The 25919-nt window shown below is 46.7% G+C and overlaps 1 protein-coding gene across 2 annotated transcripts in view; it reads left to right on the plus strand.

The window, feature by feature from the left end:
* Nucleotides 1-25919, plus strand: part of MYO10 (myosin X) — a 227509-nt gene that overhangs the window by 73079 nt on the left and 128511 nt on the right. Inside the window, exons 1-2 of one of the 2 annotated variants that reach the window (XM_047860040.1) lie at nt 16475-16558; nt 24742-24900. In XM_047860040.1, coding sequence (XP_047715996.1) covers nt 24790-24900 — 111 coding nt within the window. In that variant the 5' untranslated portion in view covers nt 16475-16558; nt 24742-24789. Of the gene's footprint in view, nt 1-16474; nt 16559-24741; nt 24901-25919 lie in introns of those variants that run through there. The other variant, XM_047860033.1, reaches the window with a different exon arrangement.

Consider the following 25919-nt stretch of genomic DNA (forward strand, 5'->3'; position numbering starts at 1 on the left):
TCCCCAGGCCTTCTGATTCCTGCATCCAGAGATTCTAGACCGACATAGTTATCCTGTCTCTTACATTGTCAGGTAAGGGCATTGAATAACTCTTGCCATCATTTTAATTTTAAAAGACAGTATTAACATACTGAAAGTGGGGAAGACGTGATCTCGGAATAAAGGATAACTTTTTAAAGGGAGGAAATTAAGCTTTATGAAAAACTAGTTCCGTTGTCTTTTTTTTTTAATTATTTTTTTTAATGTTTATTTTTGAGAGAGAGAGTGCAAGTGGGGAAGGGGCAGAGAGAGAGAGAGAGAGAGAGAGAGAGAGAGTCGAAGCAGGCTCCAGGCTCTGAACTGTTAGCACAGAGCCCGATGCAGGGCTTGAACCTGTGAGCTGTGAGATCATGACCTGAGCCGAAGTCAGATGCTCAACTGACTGAGCCATCCAGAGGCCCCTCATTCCTTAAGTTTAAGGACAAGGTTTGATTATTTTTATACAGCTCGTTAAGGCTTTGGTTACATGTTTTGGTAAGATAATTAAGACGGTTATATTCAAAAAAAGAAATATGTATCTGGAATCCCTCTGCTTCAGATAAAATCTTACTGGAAAGCTTACACGTTGTCCAGACTGCATAAGCCCCTTCGTGTCTTAACTGGGGTTTTTGTGACATTTTGAGTTTTGCAGACCTTGACTTGAAAACCGCTGAGAATGATCTAATCAGTATCACACTGATTCTTAATGTTGCTATGACTTTCACCTTATTTCATAGTTGGGTTGGCCTACTTTTAAGGACAAAAATTAGAATACAGGGTGAAACTGAGAATTAGTGGTGGAATACAGGTTCTCTTGCTTTTCAAAAAACAAACAGAAAAAACCAACCAGCCATTTGGTTCTGGTAGGTTAATTTATTAGCGAAAAGATCAACTGAGTAAGATTTCTTGTTTGTTTTTTAAATTTTTTTTTTTTAACGTTTATTTATTTTTGGGACAGAGAGAGACAGAGCATGAATGGGGGAGGGGCAGAGAGAGAGGGAGACACAGAATCGGAAACAGGCTCCGGGCTCTGAGCCATCAGCCCAGAGCCCGACGCGGGGCTCGAACTCACGGACCGCGAGATCGTGACCTGGCTGAAGTCGGACGCTTAACCGACTGCGCCACCCAGGCGCCCCTCTTGTTTGTTTTTTAATATCCCCCTTGCCATGCTTTCATAACTATGTATTTGCCCTTTTTGATCGTGAATATGGAGAAAGCAAAGAGCCAGTTAGTCAAGTTGCTGGAGAAAGTGTAGTGGGTCGTTGGATATACTCTCGATTTTCAGAAATCTTTGTTCTCTGTTCCACCTACCTCATCAAGGGGTGCTTTGAGAAGGAAAACAAAACAAATTATGTGGAAGTGAAAGGTCTGCGTGAATGTGTGCTGTGGGCCTGATCGCAGGGCAACGTGTTTCTTCTGTGATTTTCATAAGGAATTCGGAGCCCGATGGATCAGCCTTGAGCTGGAAAAGGAATCGATCCTTCAGAGAAAAAGAAGTAGATAAAACTGTTTGGAAGAAAATCGTTTTCTGATAGTATGATTTGAAGGAATCATTGTAAGGATGCCCAGGGGAAAGAAGATGGAAACAGAAACAGCTCCCCAGGTTTAAAGAGGGGAGTAGGCAACGGAGAATAAGAGAGTGGACTGTGTATTGTGACTAGTTCAGAGGCCGATTCGACTGGAGACTCGGGCAAACCCACTTTTCCTGTTGTGCCCACTTTTTCCCTCTCGTGTGTCAGTCTTTTTGGTCTGTTGGGATAAAGTATAATAAAGCTCTATGGGTTCAGTATTTGAAGTTCTTATGCAACCTTGTAATTATTATTTATTGGTGTCCTCGCTTAGCCTTCCCAGCCTAACCTGTGCAAACCAGTTTTGAAGCTATTAGTGAGTTCAGAAGACCTGCAAGCTTTCTGGCTGAGTGTTAATGTCCAGTTGTCGTTGTCTGGGATGTTTTACTTTCTTTACAAAAGAAAATCTGTAATTTTATCCGTCACTGTATATTTGATGTATTATACTGGAGTCCAACTCCGTAGCATGGATGCGGTTTTAAAATGCTGTTCCATTTTAATTTTGATTTTTAGCAATGGGTGGACAGAGTGACTTTTAAAAATATTTAGGGGCGCCTGGGTGGCTCAGTCCATTAAACGTCTGACTCTTGATTTCGGCTCACGTCATGATCTCGTGATTTGTGAGATCGAGCCCTGCATCAATCTCCATGCTGACAGCCTAGAGTCTGCTTGGGATATATATTCTCTCTCTCTCTCTCTCTCTCTCTCTCTCTCTCTCTCTCTCTCTCTCTCCTCCTGCCTCCCTCCCCTTCTCTCTCCTGCTTACACACACACATGCTTTCTCAAAACATAAACATTAAAAAAATACTTAAAAAACTAAAAAATTTATTTAAAACATTAGATAAGGGAGTCTTAGGACCTGTGGAAACAAACAAGTATTTTGAACCCGGAAAGTATCGCACACACTGATTTGTCCGCAAGCCTGCACTTCGGCAGCAGCCTGGCATGCTCTGATGGGGCATTTTGGACTCCCAACCCTGCCTGCTACGTACTAACCACAGGACCTTCAATAAGGACATTCTGGGTCCTAGTTTTCTTGTTCATAAATTGGGGATTAGAGTAGCACCTGCCCGGAGGGCTGATTGCCAGATGGAACATAGGCATCTGCCAGGTTATACAGATAAGAATTGCAATAATTATATATGCATATGTATATGCATATGTGTGTGGAGATATTTGTGTATATGTGTATGTAGATGTGCACGTACAGGTTATAAGAATATTGTGAGTGGGTCATTGCCATAACACTTTATTATTTTTTTTTTACATTCGTTTATTTTTGAGAGAGCACGAGTGGGGGAGGGGCAGAGAGAGAGGGAGACAGCATCCGAAGCAGGCTCCAGGCTCCCAGCTGTCAGCACAGAGCCTGACTCGGGGCTCGAACCCACGAACCGTGACGTCACGACCTGAGCCAAAATCAAGAGTCAGACGCTTAACCGTCTGAGCCCCCGAGGCGCCCCTGGCGGAGCACTTTCCAAGGTGAGGGTAGGTGTGGGGCAGGTTTCTAACTGGAGCACGTGGGAGGTTTTGGGACACGGGAAGGCGGGTGCTGAACCAGGCCAGCTGGGCGTGGTGTCAGCTGGCTGCCAAGGTGGCAGGGAAGGGCCTTGTGGCTGTGTGGCCATGGGCTCGGGGCTGAGAGCACAGAGGTCATGGGAGGAAGCAGGGCGAGCAGAACCAGAAGCCACAGCAGGCTTGTTCAAGGAGACAAGCCTTTGACAGTTTCATGATTGAGCCAGTGGGCTAAATCACATCAAGCCGTGCTTGCTTCTCTTGGCCTGTGCTTCTCGGTCCCCTGCACCTGTGCATCGTAACCACCCTCTCTGATGCTCCAACAGCCCTGTGACCGGGAGTGGGAGGTGTTTGTGCAGCCTTGGGATAGATTAGGAAGGTTCCAAAAAGTGGACATGTCCGCGTCAGGTCGCATCACTAAAGTGTCAGGACCATCGTGAGGAGGTGATTTCCCTGGTGAACTTGGTCTGCCCCTGCAGACCTTTAGTGCGGCACCTTTTAAAGGTACTTTCCGGATCCATTTCTGCCTCTTCCCTTCCCTGGATCTCCGCTCCCTCTCTTGACTGTATCTTCTCAGCCTCTTGCACAGTGCCCAGGCCTGGCGTCAGTACGTTTTGAACAAAAGAGCTTTTGGCAAGAGGCAGGCAGGCCGACTTAACCCCCCCCCGGCTCGGTCAGCGCACACATCAGAAAGTACATGTATTTAAACTCCGACAGGCATGGGGACACGTTTTCTAAAGCGTGCACGTACGTGTGAAGGGTTTCCTATGAGGGTCTCTGGCCGAGGGCTGACCGTATACTGTGAAACCAAGAATATACTTGCCGCCTGACTTTCTGTTTGTTATGTAATCCTACCCGCCCTGCTAACGATACTCCCGAAAGATTTGTCTCCCAGCTTCTGTGATTGAGGCCTGTTTGTGTAGTTATCAGATACTGTGCTAATCTCAGCAGGAAGTCTCATGGCTGTGCCTAGTTGTGGCCTCATATGTGCCTCATGTTTAGGGAAAAACAAAAAACAACAAAACTCCCAAGGCCCCGAGCCTGGAATAAGGCGGCCAGGAAAAGAGATCATCGACTTTATTCTTAGACACACTTTCAAAAAAGCTTATTGACTTCGGCTCAGGTAATGATCTCGCGGTCAGTGAGTTCGAGCCCCGCATCGGGCTCTGTGCTGACAGCTCGGAGCCTGGAGCCTGCTTCAGATTCTGTGTCTCCCTCTCTCTCTGACCCTCCCCCGTTCATGCTCTATCTCAAAAATAAATAAACATTTAAAAAGAATAAAAATAAAAAGTATTTGCAGAGACCAGTCTGGTGTCAGTGCAAGGTAAAGAAAGACATTTTAAGCTCTTTTTCTAAAATCTGGAAAATCTGCCGGACTATCCGCCTGGGCAACAGAATCGTTGGCATTGTTAATCATTTGCTCTGACCTTTGGTTCGGTGCAGAAATACTGTCTCCGTTTGAATAGGCTTTGCCCAACCCACAAAATGATTACGTGTAATATCTCAATTCTTCTAACACACCGTGAAAAGACTTAAAACTGAATTCATCTGAAACCACGCGTTGTTTCTGAGTAATACTTTTTTCTGGGTCGGTCTTCAGGGTTATGTAAGCAGCTTCTAAACATTTGAAATCACTTTCTTTTTATTTCTTAAGTAACGATACCTTCCCTACGTTGAATCTTTCTTTTCCCCCCATATGTTGGTTTTGTTGGTAGCAGCTACTTTAAGTGTTTACACCGTTGGGGGGTTTTTTTGTACCGTGTTGGCAATTATCACCTTTCCTCTGAAGACATAGAAACATTTTTCTTACATGTCTGTTTATTTTGAGAGAGAGAGAATGAAAAGGGGAGGGGCGGAGAGAAAGAATCCTAAGTAGGTTCCGGGCTGTCAGCACAGCACCCGACATGGGGCTCGAACTCACACACAAGATCATGACCTGAGCCAAGGGATCAAGAGTCAGATGCTTAGTGGACTGAGCCACCCAGGGGCCCCGACATTTTTAATACTCGGCTCAGTTTCCAGTGTGCGAGTAGCAGCTCTGTTCCTCCTAGGAGCAAGGGTTAGAGCATGAAGCGTTTTTCACAAGGGCTTATCGGAACACAGAAAAATCAGGTGTTGCTGCTGAGAAATACAAAGCAAAGAGCCTCATGGGGCAGGTGTGCTTAAACGCTTCCGTGTTATTTCTGTCTTTTTTTTTTTTTTTAATTTTTTTTTTCAACATTTATTTATTTTTGGGACAGAGAGAGACCGAGCATGAACGGGGGAGGGGCAGAGAGAGAGGGAGACACAGAATCGGAAACAGGCTCCAGGCTCTGAGCCATCAGCCCAGAGCCTGACGCGGGGCTCGAACTCCCGGACCGCGAGATCGTGACCTGGCTGAAGTCGGACGCTTAACCGACTGCGCCACCCAGGCGCCCCTGTTTTTGTCTTTTTAATTGCTCTGTTATGGGTCATCAGTAGGAAACCTGGCCAGAGACTGTCAGAGCTTGGCGACATTCTGTTCACCCCATTCTCCTCTCCTCCTTGCATCCGCAGATCTCCCCAACTTTTACCTGGCCGCCCGCACTGCTGCTCTGTTCCTCCCCCTCCCGCTAAACTTGGAATTACCGTGCACAGATAGCCTCTTTGAACTGTAACGGAGTGGCTTGCCAAAATACAGGGCATGGGAGAACCGAGGCTTGAACCCCGGTCGTATAGACAATGTTCGATGTTAATCACTGCTTTGGTATCCAGATCTGAATTCTTGCTTCTGAATTCTTGTTCCCCCGAAATGTGCTACTAAGTCACCCAAGCACATAGACCCTGAAACTCTTCTTCCTTGATATTCAGATGGTTGATATTCTACAGCTTCTCAGGGCGCCTGGGTGGCTCAGTCGGTGGAGCGTCCGACTTCGGCTCAGGTCACGATCTCGCGGTCCGTGAGTTCGAGCCCCGCGTCGGGCTCTGTGCTGACAGCTCGGAGCCTGGGGCCCGCTTCGGATTCTGTGTCTCCCTCTCTCTCAGACCCTCCCCCGCTCATGCTCTGTCTCTCTCTGTCAAAAATAAATAAACATTGAAAAAAAAATTTTTTTAAATATTCTATAGATTCTTCCTTGTGCGCTGATAGTCCTTGAATTCAGATCCACATCTGTTCATGCTGGCTGTTTCATGGGACCCATTGCCTGCATTCGCTTTCCCCACCCCATCACACAGGGCTAGGTACATTAAGTATAGTATTGGGAGTAATAATGGCATCTGTTAAGCATGGCTGCGTACCACACCATGCTCTTTCTAACCGTGGTCTCATTGTCCTATGAGGCTTCTGCTCAAATTACCTCGTGTTGTCTCAGGCAGGGGCTGTAGCAAGGGCTCTCAGATTGTCCTCCGGAGGGGAGACTGTGATCTCAGATGCTGTCTAGTGGTTCCTGGTTGTCACCAACCCCACTGTCATCTGAGCTGATTTGCCAAAACCCAGTTCACTGGCTCCACCCCGGACCTCTACCCATCAGAACCACTGGAGGTGGGGCCCAGGTGACAGCGTCTTCTGGTAATTCTTCACATCCTCCACACAGCTGGAGGATGAGGATGACCCCCCCAGGTCTAGCTTCAGCCTGGCCTTTGTTCTGGGTCTTATGCACCGACCCAGGCTCCTTCTTCTGGGGCCGTGCACAGCACTCTGCATTTCTAACTAGGTATTCAGGGAAATGGCAGAACCCAGTTCAGAAAGCAAGGCGATGGGGTGCCAGGCTGGCTCATTTGACGGAACGTGTGCCCCCCCCCGATCTTGGGGCTGTGAGTTCAAGCCCCACCTTGGGTGTAGAGAGTACTTGCAAATAAAAATGTTTATGAAAGAATGAAAAAACAGAAAAGCAGAATAACAGTGCTGATTCTAAGTCACAATGACCGTCACACTAAAACGCCTTATGGGAGAATTAAATGTCACTTCTCAGCTTTCCCGGGACACACCGCCACCCACCGAGGTAGTCACAGTGCCGATGTAGGAAATTTACCATGTGACTTTCAGTCTGGGTTACTTACCGGTCTGTACGTTCTGGGGGAAGGATGTTTCTTGTAAAAACCCATTGATCACATGGCTGTTGCTAGATGCTCTCACACTTACTGGTTTTGAAGTAGCGAATTTTTTAAAACAAGGATGAATCCCAAACAGCGGTTCTTAGTTTGAGAGTTAATCCGAAATTGTAGAATTCTCTGCAGACTATCAAAGTTCCTGGGAGTTCTGGTTTTGCCTCATTTCTGCCTGAGTCAGTACTGTATTTGAGAGAAAAATGGAGCCAAATGCACCAGTTGATTCCTTAACATTCACAGTCCTGGTGGAGAGACGGAAAACACCTTGTCGTAGAAAGTTGTATGGAGAGATCTGTTAACGTAGCTCTTAAATTCTCAGTAAACTCGATTTAATGACTTTTGAGGGCTTTAGTAAGTGTTAATAGCATACCTAGTAATTGCAGAGAGATCCTTTTCCGTCTTACAGAAAATACTCCCACAGACTTAAAAAAAATATATCTTATTCTCAGGTCCCTTGCAAGCGAAGAAATTGGATCTCTTGCGTGGCACCTTTTTGCCGGACTTCACGTAAACGTGCCGGCAAAGTTGCGGAAAGTGACAAGACCGCTGGGGAGATCAGAAAGGAAGCCTATAGCAATGGGCATCCACCTGGCATTATGAATACCCACCGTTCTCTGCACCTGTCTCTTGATGTCACGGGACCTTGCACTTAGAACAGGAAATGGTAGCTGACTGCCATGACTTCGTGCCCAGGCAACGCCAGGACGGCAGCCACGTGCACAGATTTGCCCTTGTAGGAGATGCCAGCCTGACTTATTATGCAGCCCGGTGCTCAGGACCCCTTTACTCTGCCAAAAGGATTCTATTTTTTGCTTATTGTTAATGAAATAGAATGAGGTGTTTCGAGATATCCCAGTCATCTGAAATAATGCCTAATAAAGTGATTTCAAGCACAGGCGTCTAAGACAGACTAAGCGAATGATTGCTGGTGACTTCTCAAGACTTCTGAGTTTTCCACCTAAACCCCAGGTGTAGCTTTGCGTGCCTGTGTTTGCCTGATTTCGTTACGCTGGAGATGCCCATGCTCTGTGCATTCCAGTGTCTTCCAGCCGGGGGCGTTACAGCATTTGGAGATGTGCGGGGTTCTGTCCCCTGGTCACTGAAACTGAGGCCAGACATTTCAGGGTCAGGGTCTGGGCACTAAATACCTGCCCATGAATGATAAAGAACTCTCCCGGCCGAATGCCACAAGTGCGCTTTACCTTGAACTGGGCGCTCGTGTGAGACCCCTGGGTTAGTGTTGCAGGTTTTTTTGTTTATTTTTGCGAGAGAGTGAGAGAGACCGAACACAAGTTGGGGGGGGGGGGGGCGGGAGAGAAGGAGACACAGAATCCAAAGCAGGCTCCAGACTCCGAGCTGTCAGCACAGAACTGATGCGGGGCTCGAACTCATGAACAGCGAGATCATGACCTGAGCCAAAGTCGGACGCTTAACCGCCTGAGCCACCCAGGCGCTCCAGTGTTGAAGTTTTTTACCCAAGTAGCGTAAAGCCAGGAAGGGTTGGACTGGTGGCAAGATGGCCGACACATCCATGGAGCAGGACAGTAGGGGAACAGGGGGGTGAGGGGAAGGCACACCCAGAGTGTAGGGAGCACAGGGTCAGTGAGCAGGCTGGTCTGAGCCGAAGGAGACTTGGGCATCCTCAGCCTAATCCTTTGAGCGCTCACTCAGCCATCTCCCCTGCTCCTGGCCTTCTCTTCTCCAGAATGCCTTGTGGTCAGCCCGGGGCTCCTGGTTTTTGCAGGGTGGGTCCACTTGTGTGCAGGCTGACCATCCTCGTTCCAGAACTGCCCGTTTTACCCCATTTCTGCCTGCGGTTCCATCATACCCCTTTGGTGCCTGCCTTTTAATCAGCAGGGTGGTGGTCGGCAGGATGTCTGAGGGCGCTCCAGCGGGTGACATTCAGTATGGGAGGTGGGCCCGGCACACAGCGAGGGGGAGGCTCCCGTGTCTTCCTCTGCCATCTCCTGGGCCAAGTGCCTGATTCAAGCATTTGTTCAAGACGAAACAAAACAACTTTTTGTTGTTGTTGTTTTTGAGAGAGGGAGAAAGAGAGAGTGCTTGCAGGGGAGGGGCAGGAGGAGAAGAAGAGAGAATCTTAGCCTTCGTGTTCAATGTGGAGCCCCATACAGGGCTCGATCTCAAGACCGTGAGATCATGACCTGAGCCCGTATCAGGAGTTGGACGCTTAACCGACTGAGCCACCCAGGCACCCCCCACCCTCTGCAAAACAGCTTTATTAAGATATAATTCACGCCCCATAGGATTCACCCATTTAAAGTGCACAGTTCAGGGATTTTTAGTATATTCAGAGTTGTGCGGTCCTCACCATGGTCCATTTTAGAACATTTTATCACCTCAAACCCATGAGCAGTCACTCCCCAACTCCCCCCGCCGACCCCCCAAGCCCTGAGAACCACTCATCTACTTTCTGTCTCCAAATTTGCTTATTCTGGACATTGATATAAATGGAATCCTATAACATGTGGTATTCTCTGTCTGACCTTGTTCTGACCTTGGCGTAATGCTTTCAGGGTCCACCCGCGTTGTGGCGTACTATATTCCTTTTTTGGAATTATCTTCCATTGTACAGGCATGCCTCGTGACCTTCATTTGTTCATCTGTCAATGGGCATTTGGGTTGTTTTCACTTTCGGACAAATAGAAATAATGCTGTCAGCATTCATGTACAGCCTTTTGCCTGGACTTGATTTAACCTCTCTTGGGTATACATCTAGGAGTGGAATTGCCGGCACGTATGGTAACGTTAGGTTTCCCCTTGGAGGGAGCTGGCAGACCGCTTCCCAAAGCAGCTGCGTCATTTTCCATTCCGTCGGGCATTGCATTGGCTCCTGTCCTCTTGATGGTAGCCTCTATTACTAGCTATCGAGGGAGTAAGATAGCATTTAAAAAATTACTTAAAAATATAGAGAGTGATAAGAATGTGGATGAATTCATTTCTAACGCAAATCTTCGGAGAGAGGGAGTGGACTACTCTGAGTTTGATGCAGCTTTCTCGGTTTTCGGACGCCCGCAAGGTGGGCGGCTGTCCCCTGGTACATTTCCATCATCACGTTCTTTATCAGTCTGCTCGTGTCGTGTGCGTGGGGTCGCTCAGTTGCTGGTTTCCATCTTCTCCAGGATCTTTGATCTTTGTCCCTGGAAAGCAGATGGAGGCGGAACAACATTGGTAGCTGACGCCTGAGAGCAGGTGCGGGTGTGAGAGTTTGGACGTAAAAGTGGGGAGTGAAGCGTATAGTGTTGGGTCTACATCCCGGGAGGGGGAGCTGCTCTCTGGTGGGAATAGTGACCATGTGGTGGTGGCAGAGACGCTGTAGGGGCCCTTTTGTCTTTATACTGCGTTTTGACTCTGTCACATCCTAAAGTCGAAATTTGAAGGGAGGCAGGCTTATCATAAGGATATCGATCACCGGAAAAGAAGGCTCTCCTAACTCCCTTTTTGGGAAAGCTAACAGGAGGAGGATGATATTGACAAAAACATGGCCATGTTTCTCCTTGTGACCTCGGCTCTCAAGATTAAGATTCCAACCAGATTCCCATAAGTTTCTAAAGCTTGGTGACTCTGGCTTTTAGGTATCTGGGCCAGATTTCCAGCAGAAGGCATGGCGGGCTTTTATGTCCTTTGCGTTCATAGACATTTGCGGAGAAACAATTTCTTGCTGGCACCTTTTTAGGGAAAGACCAGCAGTATTCTTTTTAGCCCCCTTACTTTGCTCATGGTCCGTATCCTAGCAAGAATATCTTAGTACTTTGTGTTTTATTTTTCATTAAATATAATTTTGTAAAGAGATCTTTTCTGTCTTCACTTAGTAGCCTATTATTTTTTTCAGTCTGTTGTCTTTCAGGCCTTCTGCCTCTTTTTCATCCGTCTAGTAGTTCCAATAGAGTTCTCTGCCATTTCTAGAGATTTTCTTGGCAGGGGGTTGGGGTAAGGGGTTGGCCCACAGGGGAAGTGTGGGAGCTCTTCCATGTTCTGATCTGTTGTGCCGTGTTTCTGGCCTTTCCTATTAGCTGGGTGGTGTTTCCTCCTACTTCTTGGACCATAGGTTCGAGTCCAGCAGACTTCTTTGTACATATGTAGCCAAACTGACTTCTGGCTTCAATCGGGAGTCATTCTGAATCTGGGTTTGTTCACTGCATTCATAAATAACTTGAGTCTCTTCTTATTTGACACTTGGAAATGAGTGGCATGCAAAACACATAATGCTTAAAGTTAAGATTTATAAAAATTATTTAGGCTCTTTTTGAACTCTGAGATGGACACATACTTGGCTCAAAGACCAAGTCTTTTCACATTTCACTTAAGAACAGCCAAGGAATTACTGTCGTTCAGTTTAAGGCTGTTTCAAAGCAGCCAGTGAATGGAAAACGTTGATTTACAGCTCAGCCTTTGGAGTTCGGTTTTAGATGACCAGTGCAGGGTGCTAAGTATATGATCTCAGCACCATGGAAGGAAGCTGGTGCTCATCACTTTGGCAGACAGTTGGTAAGCAGCTACTGGTGCCAGATGTTTGACGAGGCAAAGAGGACTCAGACGTTTTCGCGAGATACAGCCCAGGTCCTCACGGACTGGTCCGGTATGAGGACGATAGTGCATCCATGACTACTGTGGCATCCCCCTTTGGTCTCGCCCTCCTCCCCACCAGCCCACCTACAGCCGCAGATCTTCATCATGGGGCCCCAGGAAATCACCGCTTCCACACAGGAGCCTGAAAGTTCTGCCAGTCCTGGTCCTTCGGCAGAGATAAGACAGAGGGTAAGATAGCGTAGTGTGGTTAAGTGACAGGAGAGGTTCTGTCCAAGGTGCTGTGGGAAAGAAGGGCACTCCAGCCAGGCTGGGCATGGTGGTGGAGGCTTGGAAGACGGGTCATCTGGAGGAGTGCAGGACGGATCCCAGGACAGTTCATGGAGTATGGAACATGGTGAGGGGTTGGAAAGAGGGGGCGGGAAACTCTAAGTCAGTCTATAATCCTGGAGTCAGTTTGGTAGGAGCAGTAGCGGGGGCCCCTCAGGAAAGCATTGTAGGGAATCCACCCACATAAGGAGATTTTTCTTCATCTTGGAAGTGACTGGGAACAAATGGTGAGAATTCCAATCAATGCATGTCACTGGTAACAGTAACACGGCTAACAGTGAAATATTTGAGTTGCTTGCTCAGTACCAAGAGCTGTGCTAAATTCCTTATGTGCATTATCTTACTCTGATCTCACTACCACTCTGACGTGTAGGTATTATCATCCTTATTTTATAGATGATGAAACTGAGGGCTAGCATGTGGCGTAACCGGAGAAGGTTAAGATTGCTTAGCTGATGGGAAGCAGACTGGGTTCAAAGCCCTCTAGGTCTGTGCTGTTCAGGCTTGTATGGAATCCGCTAAAAGATCCTAGTTGGTCCCAGTTTGGGAAACACCAGTGTAAGAAACCAAAATTTTATCTCTGAAAATTTCTTTGAATTCAAAGTTATCACGGCCAAGAAAACTTATCTTTAAAACTAGTAGAAAATGTTTTTAGTCATTAAAATTAAAATTCAACGTTAAAAAAATGTTTCTTGGACTCTAATTTGAGGACCATTGGATTCACGCCATGAGACACCGGAGGCAGAGGAACTTATTAGGAAGTAGTTGTAGGGGTTGGATGAAAAATGTGAGGCAGGCCGAGGAAGAGGAGAGCAGATGGGTTCTGGACAGTGTTGATCATCTGACCTAGGACTTGCAGAGAAGACGTGGTCAGCAGTAGGGAGGGGTTTTGAGGTTGACTCCAATTTCTAGCTTGGGCAGCAGGTGCCAAAGGTGTCATTCTTGAGGAAGAGATGAGGGTAAGTTGTGGAGGTCTGTGTGTGTGTGTGTGTGTGTGTGTGTGTGTGTGTGTGTGTGTGTGTGTGTAGAGGTGCTTTTGAAACGTCAAAATGGTTTGGAATTCTAGGAATGGAGCTTTGATACCAGAATTCAAGTTCATGCTATCAGAGTCTGGGCTCTGACTTGCAAGAGAGGGACCAAAAGGAACACACAAAATTAGAACAAGGATCAGGACGTTAGGACCAGGAGTAAGGAGCCTCAGAAGCAAAAGCTGGTGGACCAGTTGTCTCAGGAGCACGGGACCAAGAACCCGGGGTCTGTAGGCTTTTGTCCCATACCTGCCTCTTGCTTTGTGGTTTCTCTGGGCTGAAACTTATTATGCTTATTACAAGTGGATTAGAGGAGAAGCCCCTATACTCCTTCTAATTGCTGGTGACTCTTGGGAGGGTATTATTTCATTTTGTTTTTGTTACTTGGGGAAAATAGTTCTATAATAGTCACTGTTTAATTGAATCAGTTATATGTATCCAGATATGTTCACTGATAGTGATTTTTGATTGGGCTGATTTTTTGAAAAAACTTTCTTAAATTGTTTATTTTTGAAAGAGAGAGAGAGAAGCAGAGCACAAGCAGGGGAGGGGCCGAGAGAGAGGGAGACACAGAATCTGAAGCAGGCTCTGGGCTCCGAGCTGTCATCACAGAGCCCGACGCGGGGCTCGAACTCCCGGACCGTGAGATCATGGCCTGGGCTGAAGTTGTATGCTTAACCAACTGAACCACCTGGGTGCCCCTGGACTGATTTGTTTTTTTTTTTTTTAAGGCTAGAAATGTTTTAAACTTTTAGCAAATAGGAAAAGAGTGATAGAAAAGTATAAAAAACAAAGTGAAAAACCCCTACAAGCTTGTGATCCATTATTGGAGTTCTGATATATTTTCTTATAGCCTTTTTGCATATATTTTTATACTTTTTGGTAATGAAACTTTTTGTTTTGAGATCACTGTAGCTCCACATGCATTTGTGAGCAATAATACAGAATGATTCCATATACCCTTTACCTATTCTTTCTTGATGATAGCATCTTGCAAAACTCAAGCACAATAGCGCAATCAGGGTCTTGACATAGAGTCGAGATGCAGAACCTTTCCATCAACGCTGGGACCCAGCATGTGGCCCCTTTGTAGCTACACCCATTACCCTCTTGCCCCCACTCCCTTCGTAACTTGTGGCAACCACCAATTTGCCTTTCATTCTCTACAATTTTGTCATTTCAAGAATATTCTGTAAGTGGGATCGTAGCCGGTGTCACCTTCTGGGACTGGCTTTTTCAGCTTTTGCCTTTTACACAAAAAGCTGCTATGAATGCTTGTGTGCATGTTTTTGTGCAAATGTAAGTTTTCACTTATATAGAAGGAGTGCCCAAGAATACAGTTGCTTGTGTGTGTGTGTATCTGTGGGCACAGAGTTGCTGGTGTGTGTGTGTGTATCTATGTGCATGCATTTAAAAAAATAAACATAGGATTATATTATGTGTGTGCCTAGTATAATTTTGTCATAAATCAAGTTAGTATGATTGTAATGAAAAAATATTTGGGGCGCCTGGGTGGCCTAGTTGGGTCAGTGGCTGACTTCAGCTCAGGTCATGATCTCATAGTTCATGGGTTCGAGCCCTGCATTGGGCTCTCTACTGTCAGCATAGAGCCTGCTATGGATCCTCTTTCTGCCCCCCCCCCCCCCGCACCCTTCCCCTGCTTTAGCATGCACCAGCTCGCTCTCTCTCTTTCTCTCTGTCTCAAAAATAAACATCAAAAAAATTTGTATAAAGCCATCTTTTTCTTTCTAACTTCTTCAAACATGGAAAGACTGGCTTAAGGGGCATGACTGTCTTGTGATATATACAAGAGAGCTTTCAAGACACTTCCTAGCACAGCTTAGGATCAAGTGTAATTTTTTTTCAGGCAGATTTTCCTAAAATTTCTTTTATGAATAAAAAAGCAGTACAGTTTAGCATTTAAAAGAAATCTGTCCATAATTGTTCTGTAAAATCACCATTCCTAAATGTTGCCTATAAGTTCCGATTTCTTCTTTTCCATTTAATTTCGTTAACTAGCAAGTACTAGTATGTTCTTTAATGTGTGTGAGCGTGATAGTCATTCCTCCCGACTCTGCCAACTCACTATAACAGTTAACTTTTTTCTCTCAAGTTCACCAGCAGAGATCAGGGCCAGGGCATCACCTAGACCTTCCAGGCTGGGGGCAGCTGCCCATGTGGACGAGGTAGTTGATTTTGCACCGCTCATTGTGTGGTAGGGCTCTGCTTCTCCACTGGCCGATGTCCTGTCCACAGGTTAGCTTCCTGCTGTTTTACACTTCTCAGATGCTTAAATTTATTTTATTTTTGAGAGAGAGAGAGAGAGTGTGTGCAAGCAAGCGGGGGAGGGACAGAGAGAGGAGGAGGACAGAGCCCCTGCACTGACAGTAGAGAGCCTGAAGTGGGGCTCGAGCTCGTGAACCGTGAGATCATGACCTGAGCTGAAGTCCGACGCTCACCTGACTGAGCCACCTAGATGCCATGAGACTACTCAGATTCATAATCTTCTTGGTCTGCCTGTGAAGTCTCGAGTATCCTCAGAAAGACTCATGCTCAGTGACCCGCCGAAGCTTCCTGTCCTTGTTGCGTTGTGTGTATCATTGCTGATGCTTTTGGTCGTGTGTTATTTGCGCACAGGAAGGTAGGAAGAAACCCTCCAATTTTTATTTAAGTTTGTTTGTTTATTTTGAGGGGAGGGGGAGAGAATCCCAAGCAGGCTCCATACTGTCAGCCCAGAGCCCCATGCAGGGCTCGATCTCACAAACAGTGAGATCCTGAGCCGAGCCTAGATCGTGAGTCAAACGCTTGGGACACCTGGGTGGCTCAGTCAGTTAAGCGTCCGACTTCAGCTCAGGTCATGATCCCTCAGTCTGTGAGTTCGAGCCCCGCGTCCGGCTCTGTGCTGACAGCTCAGAGCCTGGAGCCTGCTTCGGATTCTGTGTCTCCCTTTCTCTCTGCCCCTACCCCACTCATGCTCTGTCTTTCTCTCTCAAGAATAAACGTGAAAAAAAAAAAAAAAAAGACACTTAACCGACTGAGCCACCTAGGTGCCTGGAAACTCTCCAATTAAAAAAGTGTTTTTTTAATTTTGTTTTAGCGAGGGAGAACATGCGCATGAGGAGGGGAGGAGGGACAGAGAGGGAGAGAAGGACACTCCTAAGCAGGCTCCACTGGCAGCAGAGGCTTGATCTCACAACCCTGAGGTCATGACCTGAGCCAAAATCAAGAGTCTGGTGCTTAACCAACTGAGCCCCCCAGGCGCCCCAGGAAGAAACCCTCCACTTTGGGGACAACACTGATTGTAGTGATTACGCCTGAAGTGATTTAGGCATCGCTTTCCTGCGGGGTTTCTGGAAAGTCGGACTCCTTGAATTACATTTTGTAGTGAGCTGTCTTCTCTGTTTCCCTAGAAGAGCGATCGCGGGGTCATGTTTGACATCAGCTGTCTGTGATGATGAATAATAAGTGGAGACGTGTCAACCCCCACCTCAGGTCAGAGGCCAAGCGTCACTGCAGGGCACAGGAGGCCCCCCACACCCTGCCCCCGTCACGCCCCACTCCACGGGTGCCCTGCACTGCCTTGCCTTTGTCTCTGCTCTTCCCCGGCCGCGGTCTGTCCCACGTGGCTGGTCCCCACCATACCCCGGGAATTTCCTCTGCGCTGGCCCCCACCACACGGTGGAAATGGCTCTTTTTTCTCATTTCTTGGTGATCGGGAGACTCTTTGAACGACAGGCCGTTTATTGTATTCCCAGGGTCACCCTTGTTTTCCCAGGGGCCAGCTCACAGCCTGCCACAGATGGCAACCGAGGGAACTAGAAATGGTAAAGAAGTGAAACATGGCGGAATAAATGCCCAGGGTTCACAGCCAGTTAGTGGCAGAGCTGGAATGCAAAATGCTATCTCTGAACTGGTGACCCCCCCCCCAGGTCTGACTGCACCGTGTGTGTTTTTCCACAGTCCCAAGGAATCAAATGCTAGCTGTGCTGTGTGCCTTTGGGCAAGTTCCCTAGCTTCTCTGATCCTCTGTGAACTCATCCTCCAAAAGACTGAGCAACAGTGTGGCCTCCTCTGCCTCGGATCACATGAGGGAATATCCTCAGTGTGCCTGGTGCACACGGCCGGCCGTCACTGGGTGCCCTGTGCCTGTGCCCAACCTTTTCCCTTACGCTGGTTTTGGCCCAGATGCCATGCACCCTGTGGCATCAGGCACTGAAAACTTGATGACAATTTAAATGGCTTAATCAGTGGCTCCTGGGTGGCTCAGTCAATTTAGTGTCTGACTCCCGATTTTGGCTCAGGTCATGATCTCGTGGTTTATGGGTTCGAGCCCTGCATCACCCAGCATCTAACCAGCGCAGAGCCTGCTGGGGATTCTCTGTCTCCCTCTCCCTCTGCCCCCCACCCCCCCCCCTCACTCTTTCTCTCTCAAAATAAATCACCTGAACGTCTAAAACATGGCTTCATCTCACAAACTATTTGAATCTCTGAAAAAGACAATCTCAATCTTTTATCTGTATTTAGTCGTCGGGTATCCAGAAGCTCACCCAGGGCAGATTCTAGTCACCAAACCCTTACAGATCTGTAAGGATCTGTACATCAACCTGTAAAGATGATTTTTCACCCCCTGTGCTGTGTCACTAAAATGCTAAGTCTCTGACGAATGGGAGCTGAACGCAAGGGACCGTGGCCATTTCCTCCCTGCACTCTGGGAGAGTACTTTTACTTTTGATGAGATTTCCGTGGAACTTTCTAGTGGACTTTACATTTTTGTGCCCCGTCTACTTTCTGCAGGCTCCCACGGCAGCAGCAAAAACAGGAGGCCACTTCCTCTTAGACTCCACAGTGCGCCTAAGGGCACCCGTCGCCACCGAGAGCCTTGAGTCAGAGGGGCTGGCCATGAGAAAGCTCGTTTTTGGTTGCCACGATTGCTCAATTTAGCCACAGGTCAGGAGGCAGAAGTCTTAACCTCTATCATTGATCATCCTTTTAGTCATGAATTAATGAGTCAATAAATGAAAGAAAGTAGGAAACTGAATTAAGAGAGGCACCGCCAGAAGCGATGTTGAATCCAGAGAAAACCCAAACAAGGCCCACCGGATTTGGGCGAAGGGAATCGAAATAGAAGAAGGTATATGTTGGTTTTTCATCAGATAACGTACAAGTTGAGATTGTCCTGAAGTTTGTAGAACTGAATGTGTACCCCTCCCTTTTGCTCATTGCCTCGTTCACACAGCTAGTCTCCAGGCTCAAGTCTAAGGAGTCTGGGCTCCTCTGTGCAAGGACAATTGATTCATTTCCTTTTAGAACGTTCTCTGTTCTTCCTTGCATTACGCCCCCCTCGTGGGAATAGGTGCCGTTTGTGGAGCCCTTGTTTGTGCCAGTCACTGTGACTTTTACCTACATTCCTTAGCTTTCGTGATAATTCCGAGTTGGGTATTGCTATTACCATTCTTACTTTGCAGGTGGAAAAAAATCATGGGCCAGAGCAGGTCCAAGAACCTTGCTCACTTTCCTGAAACGATCGGAAGCCCAGATCCAGCAGAAATGAATCCAGCTGGATCTGCCTCCAGGCGTCTAAGGCCATGTTTTGGTCATTACCCCACCTTGCCTCTCCTTTCATGTTATAATCATTTGGAATTTTTTTTTAATGTTTATTTTTGACAGAGAGAGAGAGAGAGAGAGAGAGACAGAGCATGAGCGGGGAAGGGGCAGAGAGAGACGGAGACACAGAATCCAAAGCAGGCTCCAGGCTCCGAGCTGTCAGCACAGAGCCCGACGCGGGGCTCGAACTCAGAGACCGCGAGATCATGACCTGAGCCGAAGTCGGACGCTCCACCCACTGAGCCACGCAGGCGCCCCGTGTTATAATCGTTTTGAAAGCGAGGACCACTTATTCTGTGTTTATGCTGTGTTTATTGAGTCCGTGTAGTGGGCATGGGTGGCACTGGGGAACGAGGTAGGCATGCTCCTTGCCTTCGTGAAGCTTTCAAACCATAGTTCGCAACCCACAACAGACGTGAAATCAGTTTACGGGGTCACAGCCGGCGTTTAAAAGAAACAGAGTAGAAAGGATTGAGGTGCGTCGAACATTGCGACAAGTGTTTTATGAAACTGTGCGTATGGTAGTTCATGGAATAAAACCTTTTTAACTGTAGGTTGCGGTCAAATGAGTTAAAAGAGACTGACCTGAGGTCCTAGAGTGGGGGACCCACAGGGGGATTCTGAACACGTGAGATAATAGATAAGCGATTACAGGTTGTCCCGGGAGCTAGGAAGAGAGTACCCACAGCAGAATAAAGAGGAATCCGACGTGGTGCCCTTGACCTCATCGGCATCTTCTGGGAGGACCACCTTGGGGCTGAGGCCTCAAGGAAGGTAGCGGGATGTGCGTGGCCCCGACACGGGAGGGCCGCCCTGGACGGGGTAGGAACAAGAAAGAACTGGCCCATGAGCATCTGACCATGATACGGTACAGGTAGATGGTATCCGTACGAACACATACAGAACAAGGGAGCACAAATATAAGCAAACCCCAATGCCTAGAAACTGTCATTATTTTCACCCCTACCCTTCTTAACTTAGGACAAATAAGAAAGAGCCAAAAACGAAATTGCAGAATAGTGTCATGCTGACCTTTGATGAACCCTATTCAGTGTTTTTCTGTCTTTGCTTCCAAAACGTTTTTATATTTGATGAAAGGTTTTGTTCATAGGCCTTGGCTCGTTCGCATCATTTTCTTCCTAGGATCTGTGTAGACCCCTGGTGGGTTGGCCATTCTAGACCAGGGTGTCTCCACCTGGCCCTCTTGACATTTGGCCTGAATAATCCTGTGGTGTTTCTGGCCATCAAAACTGTTTGCAGATAGGGCCGCGTGTTCCGCGGGTGGAGGAGGGGTGCTGAATTCAGAACCACTCTAGCTGACGGAGCGCCTGGGTGGCTCAGTCAGTTAAAACGTCTGACTTTGGCTCAGGTCCCGATCTGGCGGTTCGTGAGTTCGAGCCCCACCTTGTGCTCTGTGCTGTCGGCGTGGAGCTCACTTCGGATCCTCTGTCTCCCTCTCTCTTCCTCTGCTCATGTTCTCTCTCTCTCTCTCTCTCTCTCTCTCAAAAATAAACATTAAAAAAAATAGCAGAAATTCTATGATGTAGTGAGATGAGGTTCCCCAGATTGAGAACGCCCTCTACCCCATCTGTTCATCAGGGGAGGACATGATGTATACATATACCCACATATACATAACTTGGTGTTACGGAGACTCTTGCATTCACGTGGTGCGAGTTTCCTTGCAATGTAAGTGCTATGCTAAGGTTAAAAGTAGATCGGGATGCCTGGCTGGCTCAGTCGGAAGAGCATGCGACTCCTGATCTCTGGGGGGTGAGTTTGAGCCCCACGTTGGGTGCAGAGATGACTTCAATAAATAAAACTTTAAAAACTTTTCAAGGTAAAAGTGGATAGTAGCTCAGCTATGTTTTACTTAATTGACTTCAGACTTTGTGATTCTTCGTGTAGAAGCGGACCCAGCGTTAGGCAAGCCTTCTGAGTTGTTTTTCCAATCATGTTGATTGGTTTCCTTTGTTCTCCCATGCTTAATCCAGCCTGTCTTGTGACCCGCGGCTTGGATTTCTATAACAGGAGCTGTTTGTTCTGAGGCTGCATTTTCTCTAAATTGGTTTCCTGTCTATTAATCTTTCCATATTCTGTTCCATTTCTTAACCTTACCACCTTTCTCCTAGTATATGCTCCGATGGAGGAAGTCCGTTTATTCTGAATTGGATTTTTAGGAATACATTTTGGTATTCTGGCTGTTTGTTCCCAAAAAATTCCTGTAAAAAGAATCCCGTTCTGTAAACCTAGAGTTCTCCTGCTATTTGGGAATAATCTTGTGCAACTAACACCCTCTTAATTGTTGCACGTAGCCGTGACTTTTGATGCTTCAAGGGACTCTCCTTAAAATTTTTGAATAAGACTGTGACTGTCATGAATCTTTTGAAATCTTTCTAGATTAAATCAGGTGTTAATTCGTCCAGTGCACATTAATACACTGAGTGCAGGGGGGGATCCCATCCCTTACCTCCTTAGGGTAACATCAACGTAGAGACCCTGTCAGTGAGGCTGTCCTCACATATTTAGCATTAAATAAGCCTTGGTGGTACTTGGTCCCTGTACCCTGATTTATGTCTTCATAAAGATTTGGGGCGCCTGGGCGGCTCAGTCGGTTAAGCGTCCAACTTCGGCTCAGGTCATGATCTCGCGGTCCGTGAGTTCGAGCCGCGCGTCGGGCTCTGTGCTGACAGCTCGGAGCCTGGAGCCTGTCTCAGATTCTGTGTCTCCCTCTCTCTCTGACCCTCCCTGCTTCATGCTCTGTCTCTCTCTGTCTCAAAAATAAATAAATGTTAAAAAAAAAAAAAAGATTCATGACCATGTGTGATAGTTACGTGTATATTTGGTTTTATTTTCTTCCCCTTGTTGGAATGTAAGCCATATTCCCAGGGCTTAGACCGCACCAGTAAATATTTGCTCGAATGAATGCATTTCCTTAATTTCTCAGCCACTTATTTAGCATCTACAGTGCCCCACGCACCATTCTAGAATCTTTGCAGATATTAGCCCATCTCTGAAGGGATGGTTATCCTTGCCTTTCCTTCACAAATACATTTTCTACATACCCTACTTCTCTGGGAGTAATCAGTATTTTGAGCAGCTGCAGTTGGCATAATGTTTTGGTCTTTTTTTTTTTTTTTTTTTTTCTGTTCGTCGTCTCTTATTTATGTAACTATTTGATTTTTTTTTTAATGTTGATTTATTTTTGAGAGAGAGAGAGAGAGAGACATAGAATGTGAGTGGGGGAGGGGCAGAGAGAGAGGGAGACACAGAATCCGAAGCAGGCTCCAGGCTCTGAGCTGTCGACGCAGAGCCCAATGTGGGGCTTGAACCCACAAACCACGGGATCACAACCTGCGCCGAAATCGGACGCTTAACTGACTGAGCCACCCAGGCGCCCCTCTTATTTATGTAACTATTATCTGCCCTCTTGATTCTGTCTTCTTGAGGCCATGGGAAGGATTGGTCTAGTTCTCTGGATTTTCCCACTGCACGTGTCCCCGTTTTATAGCATGTTCCTGAAAACCTGAAGACAAATAAACGTATGAAGGTGGGAACTCTACAGTGTGTAGCCATTTCTGTCAGTGCCCGTGTGCCCCCCTCTGTATTTTGGCTCACGCATTGTCTTGCTGTTCCCAGGGCATGAAAAAAGACAACGAAATGTTTACAGATGACATGAGTATTTAGTTTCATGTATATAGACACATATATAAACACTTAGTGTCTAAGTATTGTGGGCTGTATATGATTATTTCCAAAAGGCAGACTCCATGTAAATTCAGATGACATGTCCGTATTCTAAAACATTTCTGTCCTCAAATTCTGGAATTCTCGGCATACTCAAGCAGCAGGTAGGGCTGTTTCCACCGTGGGAGGGACTTGCCGATGGTGAGTCTCGGGGGAGTTCGAGCGGGAGCCTGTCGCGCCCACTCTGGTGCCTTGTCGTCTTTCCTGTGGGCACATTTTCCTGGGAACCTGGGGCAGCCACCCCGCCTGCTGTGTGGCAGGAGCTTTGAGCAAGCAGAGTGAGAAGAGCCGCCTCCCGTGTGCTCTGGGAGCAGAGAGGGGACACGGGGACTCTTTTCTGCCCTCCTCAGCTGGCTGGGAACTCACAGGGCCAGACAAGTTCTGCTTCCTCCCCCCACCGTCACAGTCACTGCAGGTGAAGACCCCAGTGCCAGCCCAATGGGTAGTGTTTCCAGAAAACCCGCCTGGATTAGCATCGTTGGCATGAGGCAAAGCTGAGGAAGGGCAGAGGGTTTTTTTTTTTTTTTTTAGCCGTTCACTTCTGGGATTTTCCAGATTGCCCCAAGACGACTTCTACATTTGACCTAAATCTCTGTTCCTTCCATGTTCCTCCATGAGTTAGGATGGAAAGTCAGTGTCTTAGAAGCATGCCTACGCTCTTGAATGTCCCTGTGCGTTTTCTTTAATACCTGTTATCCTGGCCGTGGCATACCCCACCCTGCACTCCCCACGCGGGCCCCAGGCCTGGCCTGCCCTGTGGGTGCCTCCGTGGCAGGGGGTGAGGTGGGGGGTTGGCTTCCTTGCCAGGAGGTGGGGCCGCTGGGGCTGGAGCATCTCCTGGTGGATGTGCGGCCAGGAAGCAGCTGGGGAGAGTGGCTCGTCCTGAGAAAGGATGGTTCTGGTGTCTGCCCTGGCCTCCAGCACTTTCTCAGGACTGGTTTTGACCAACTTTTGTGGTTCATGTGGCCGAAATGCCACGGCTGAAGTTTTATTTTTTTCTCTAGAAAAATAAAACATGCCCTTTTTCATGGCTACTGGAAACCATGGGATTGGTACTTTTGCTTTCCTTTGTGTGTCATTCTCTTTTGCAATAACATACTATTTGTTGCCATGTAGGCATCTGGTTGATATTTAAAAATAGAATTCCCCAGTCAGGAAGTTCTGCAGATACTCTTCCAGAAAGCCGTTTTGTGCATGTGCACATGTGAAGTACGTGTGCCTGTGAAGACTGTGCATTTTTCATGTTATTTAGGTCCTTTTTATATATTCATGTCTTTAAAGGATGAGTATTATAAAAGTATAAAGTGAATAATTATGGAGTAGACACCATAATCAAATGATTTGGTTATGTACGTGAGTTTATATGTAAAGCTGGCCAAACTTTGATCATCAGATGGGAGCTGACTTAATATGGTTAGTCCTTTTTTTTTTTTTTTTGTAAGATTCTGTTTTTAAGTAATCTCTACACCCAACATGGAGCTTGAACTTAAAATCCCAAGATCAAGACTCGCGTCCTCTACCAACTGAGCCAGCCAGCCAGGTGCCCCAACATGGTTAAGTCCTAAATCAAATCAGTGGCACAAAAGCATTTCAGAAATGCATGGGAATTCAGTAATCAGTCTTAAAATATCAGAATTCTGTCATGCGGCACTCATCAATGGTGTTTGGAATTTTGAGCAAGGTAGACTATCGAGCAAACACCCCAGTTTTATTTGAAATCTGAGAAGGCGTTTGTTTGCTACATATCCTGGTGGAGAGGAGATAGAGTCCAAGGACATCTTTTTGAACATTCCTGGGAAGGTGCGTTCCACTCTTTGAACAAACGTGGAGACTGCCAGGGTGAATTTATGTAACACTTAAATTGAAGAGCTTTTATGATGAAGTTTTGAGATATGCTGTATGATCCCATGGGAAACATTGTGCAGGGAAGCCAAATTATTTTCTAAAAGTTTGGTTAGCCAGGGTCCTAACCCTGGGATCCTACCCTACCCAGGGTCCTAACCCTTACTGATGTATAGCAACAGGAGAAATCTGCAGAGAAGTGAACTGTGAATTTAAGATTTCTGTGTCCTCCAAGGGACGGCTAGTACTTGAGCTAATAATGTCTTTTAGGAATATCTAATAGCAATTGTCAAATGATTGCTTCCTCTAAAAATAGATAGGCGCACAGGGAAAATGAGAAAGTTCTCTGCAGTGTACTTTTTCTTGGCCAATTCAGGCTCTTGTTGCTAAAACTGGTACTGGGATCGTATTTTAAGGTGGGAGACGTCTGTGGAGAGCATTCGCCGCCGATAACTAAACAACTGAATTCATTCTGCTCCCAGGTGTTCACTTACAAGCAGAGCACAATTACCCACCAGAAGGTCACCGCCATGCACCCCGTGAGCGAAGAGGGCGTCGATGACATGGCCACCTTGACGGAGCTCCACGGGGGCTCCATCATGCACAACTTGTACCGGCGATATAAGAGAAATCAAATATACGTAAGTTCCAACTTTAAGTCTCTGTAAAAATCCCTCAGGTTTGAGTGAATGTTAATTTTTGTTTTGCGAGGGTGTTTTCTGGCCTTTTGAGAACCTCCAGTTAATCGAAGTCAGACTGTGTCTCCGGGTGTTTCACCAAACTGGAAATGTGGCTCGAGAAAGCGTGTTCTCGCGTTTCTTGCCTTGATCGTTACTTTCTATTGGAAAGAGGTGATCTGACCTCTTTTTACGAGCGCATTCTGTTCGCGGTCCAGATCGGTGTTAATGAAAGTAGTATTTAGAAATCATTTCAAAAAGTCATTTCCGTGATACGTACTTTTTGAAATTAGAGTACGGAGATTAGTTGAACTGTCCAGGTGAGCCTGCAGACTTTATCTTTTTTTTTCATCTGCCTGTTTCCAAGTCTTGATAATAAAGGGGGCAACTCTTGACACGTGGGTTTTCTTTTCTTCTTGTCAAGTTCAAATTTATACAGGTTTGTCCCTAAAAACCTCAAGTTTTAGTATTGTAAAAACTCTTGATCTTTTAGTAATTTTTGTTCTTTAGCAGTTACGGTTAATTTTGCCAATATATTTGTGATTTTGATGAGTAGCATCAGCCTTCACAGCAAGCCAGCAGGTGCTAACGAAAACTCAAGACGGGCCTGCGTGGTATCCATGTTCCTCCAATTTATTTATTTACCCTTAGAAAGGGGGAGGAGGGCTGGGAAAGGAGGAGGAATCCGTTATGTGCAGGTTTACTGCTTAATTTTCCTCTGCTTTTTACATAGTGAGTTTCATGCTTGCCAGATTGACCTGACGTTCGCCGCGTGGTTTTAAACAGCCTGATCTAGAGAAATGCCGTGGTGTTCTCGTCCTCTGACTGGCTGAGCTTGCTTACACTCAGTCTTTAGATTATAGTAGTTTCCGTATGTTCTTCAGGAAAGGTAACATTTCTACGTGTTTACGTGAATGGCTGCCTGCTCTGTGCTATGTGTGTGCCGGCAAAGCTCTGTTCTGTCCCCATGTCAAGAATCTTCA

Source organism: Prionailurus viverrinus, chromosome A1 (assembly GCF_022837055.1).
Source record: "Prionailurus viverrinus isolate Anna chromosome A1, UM_Priviv_1.0, whole genome shotgun sequence".
NCBI lineage: Eukaryota > Metazoa > Chordata > Mammalia > Carnivora > Felidae > Prionailurus > Prionailurus viverrinus.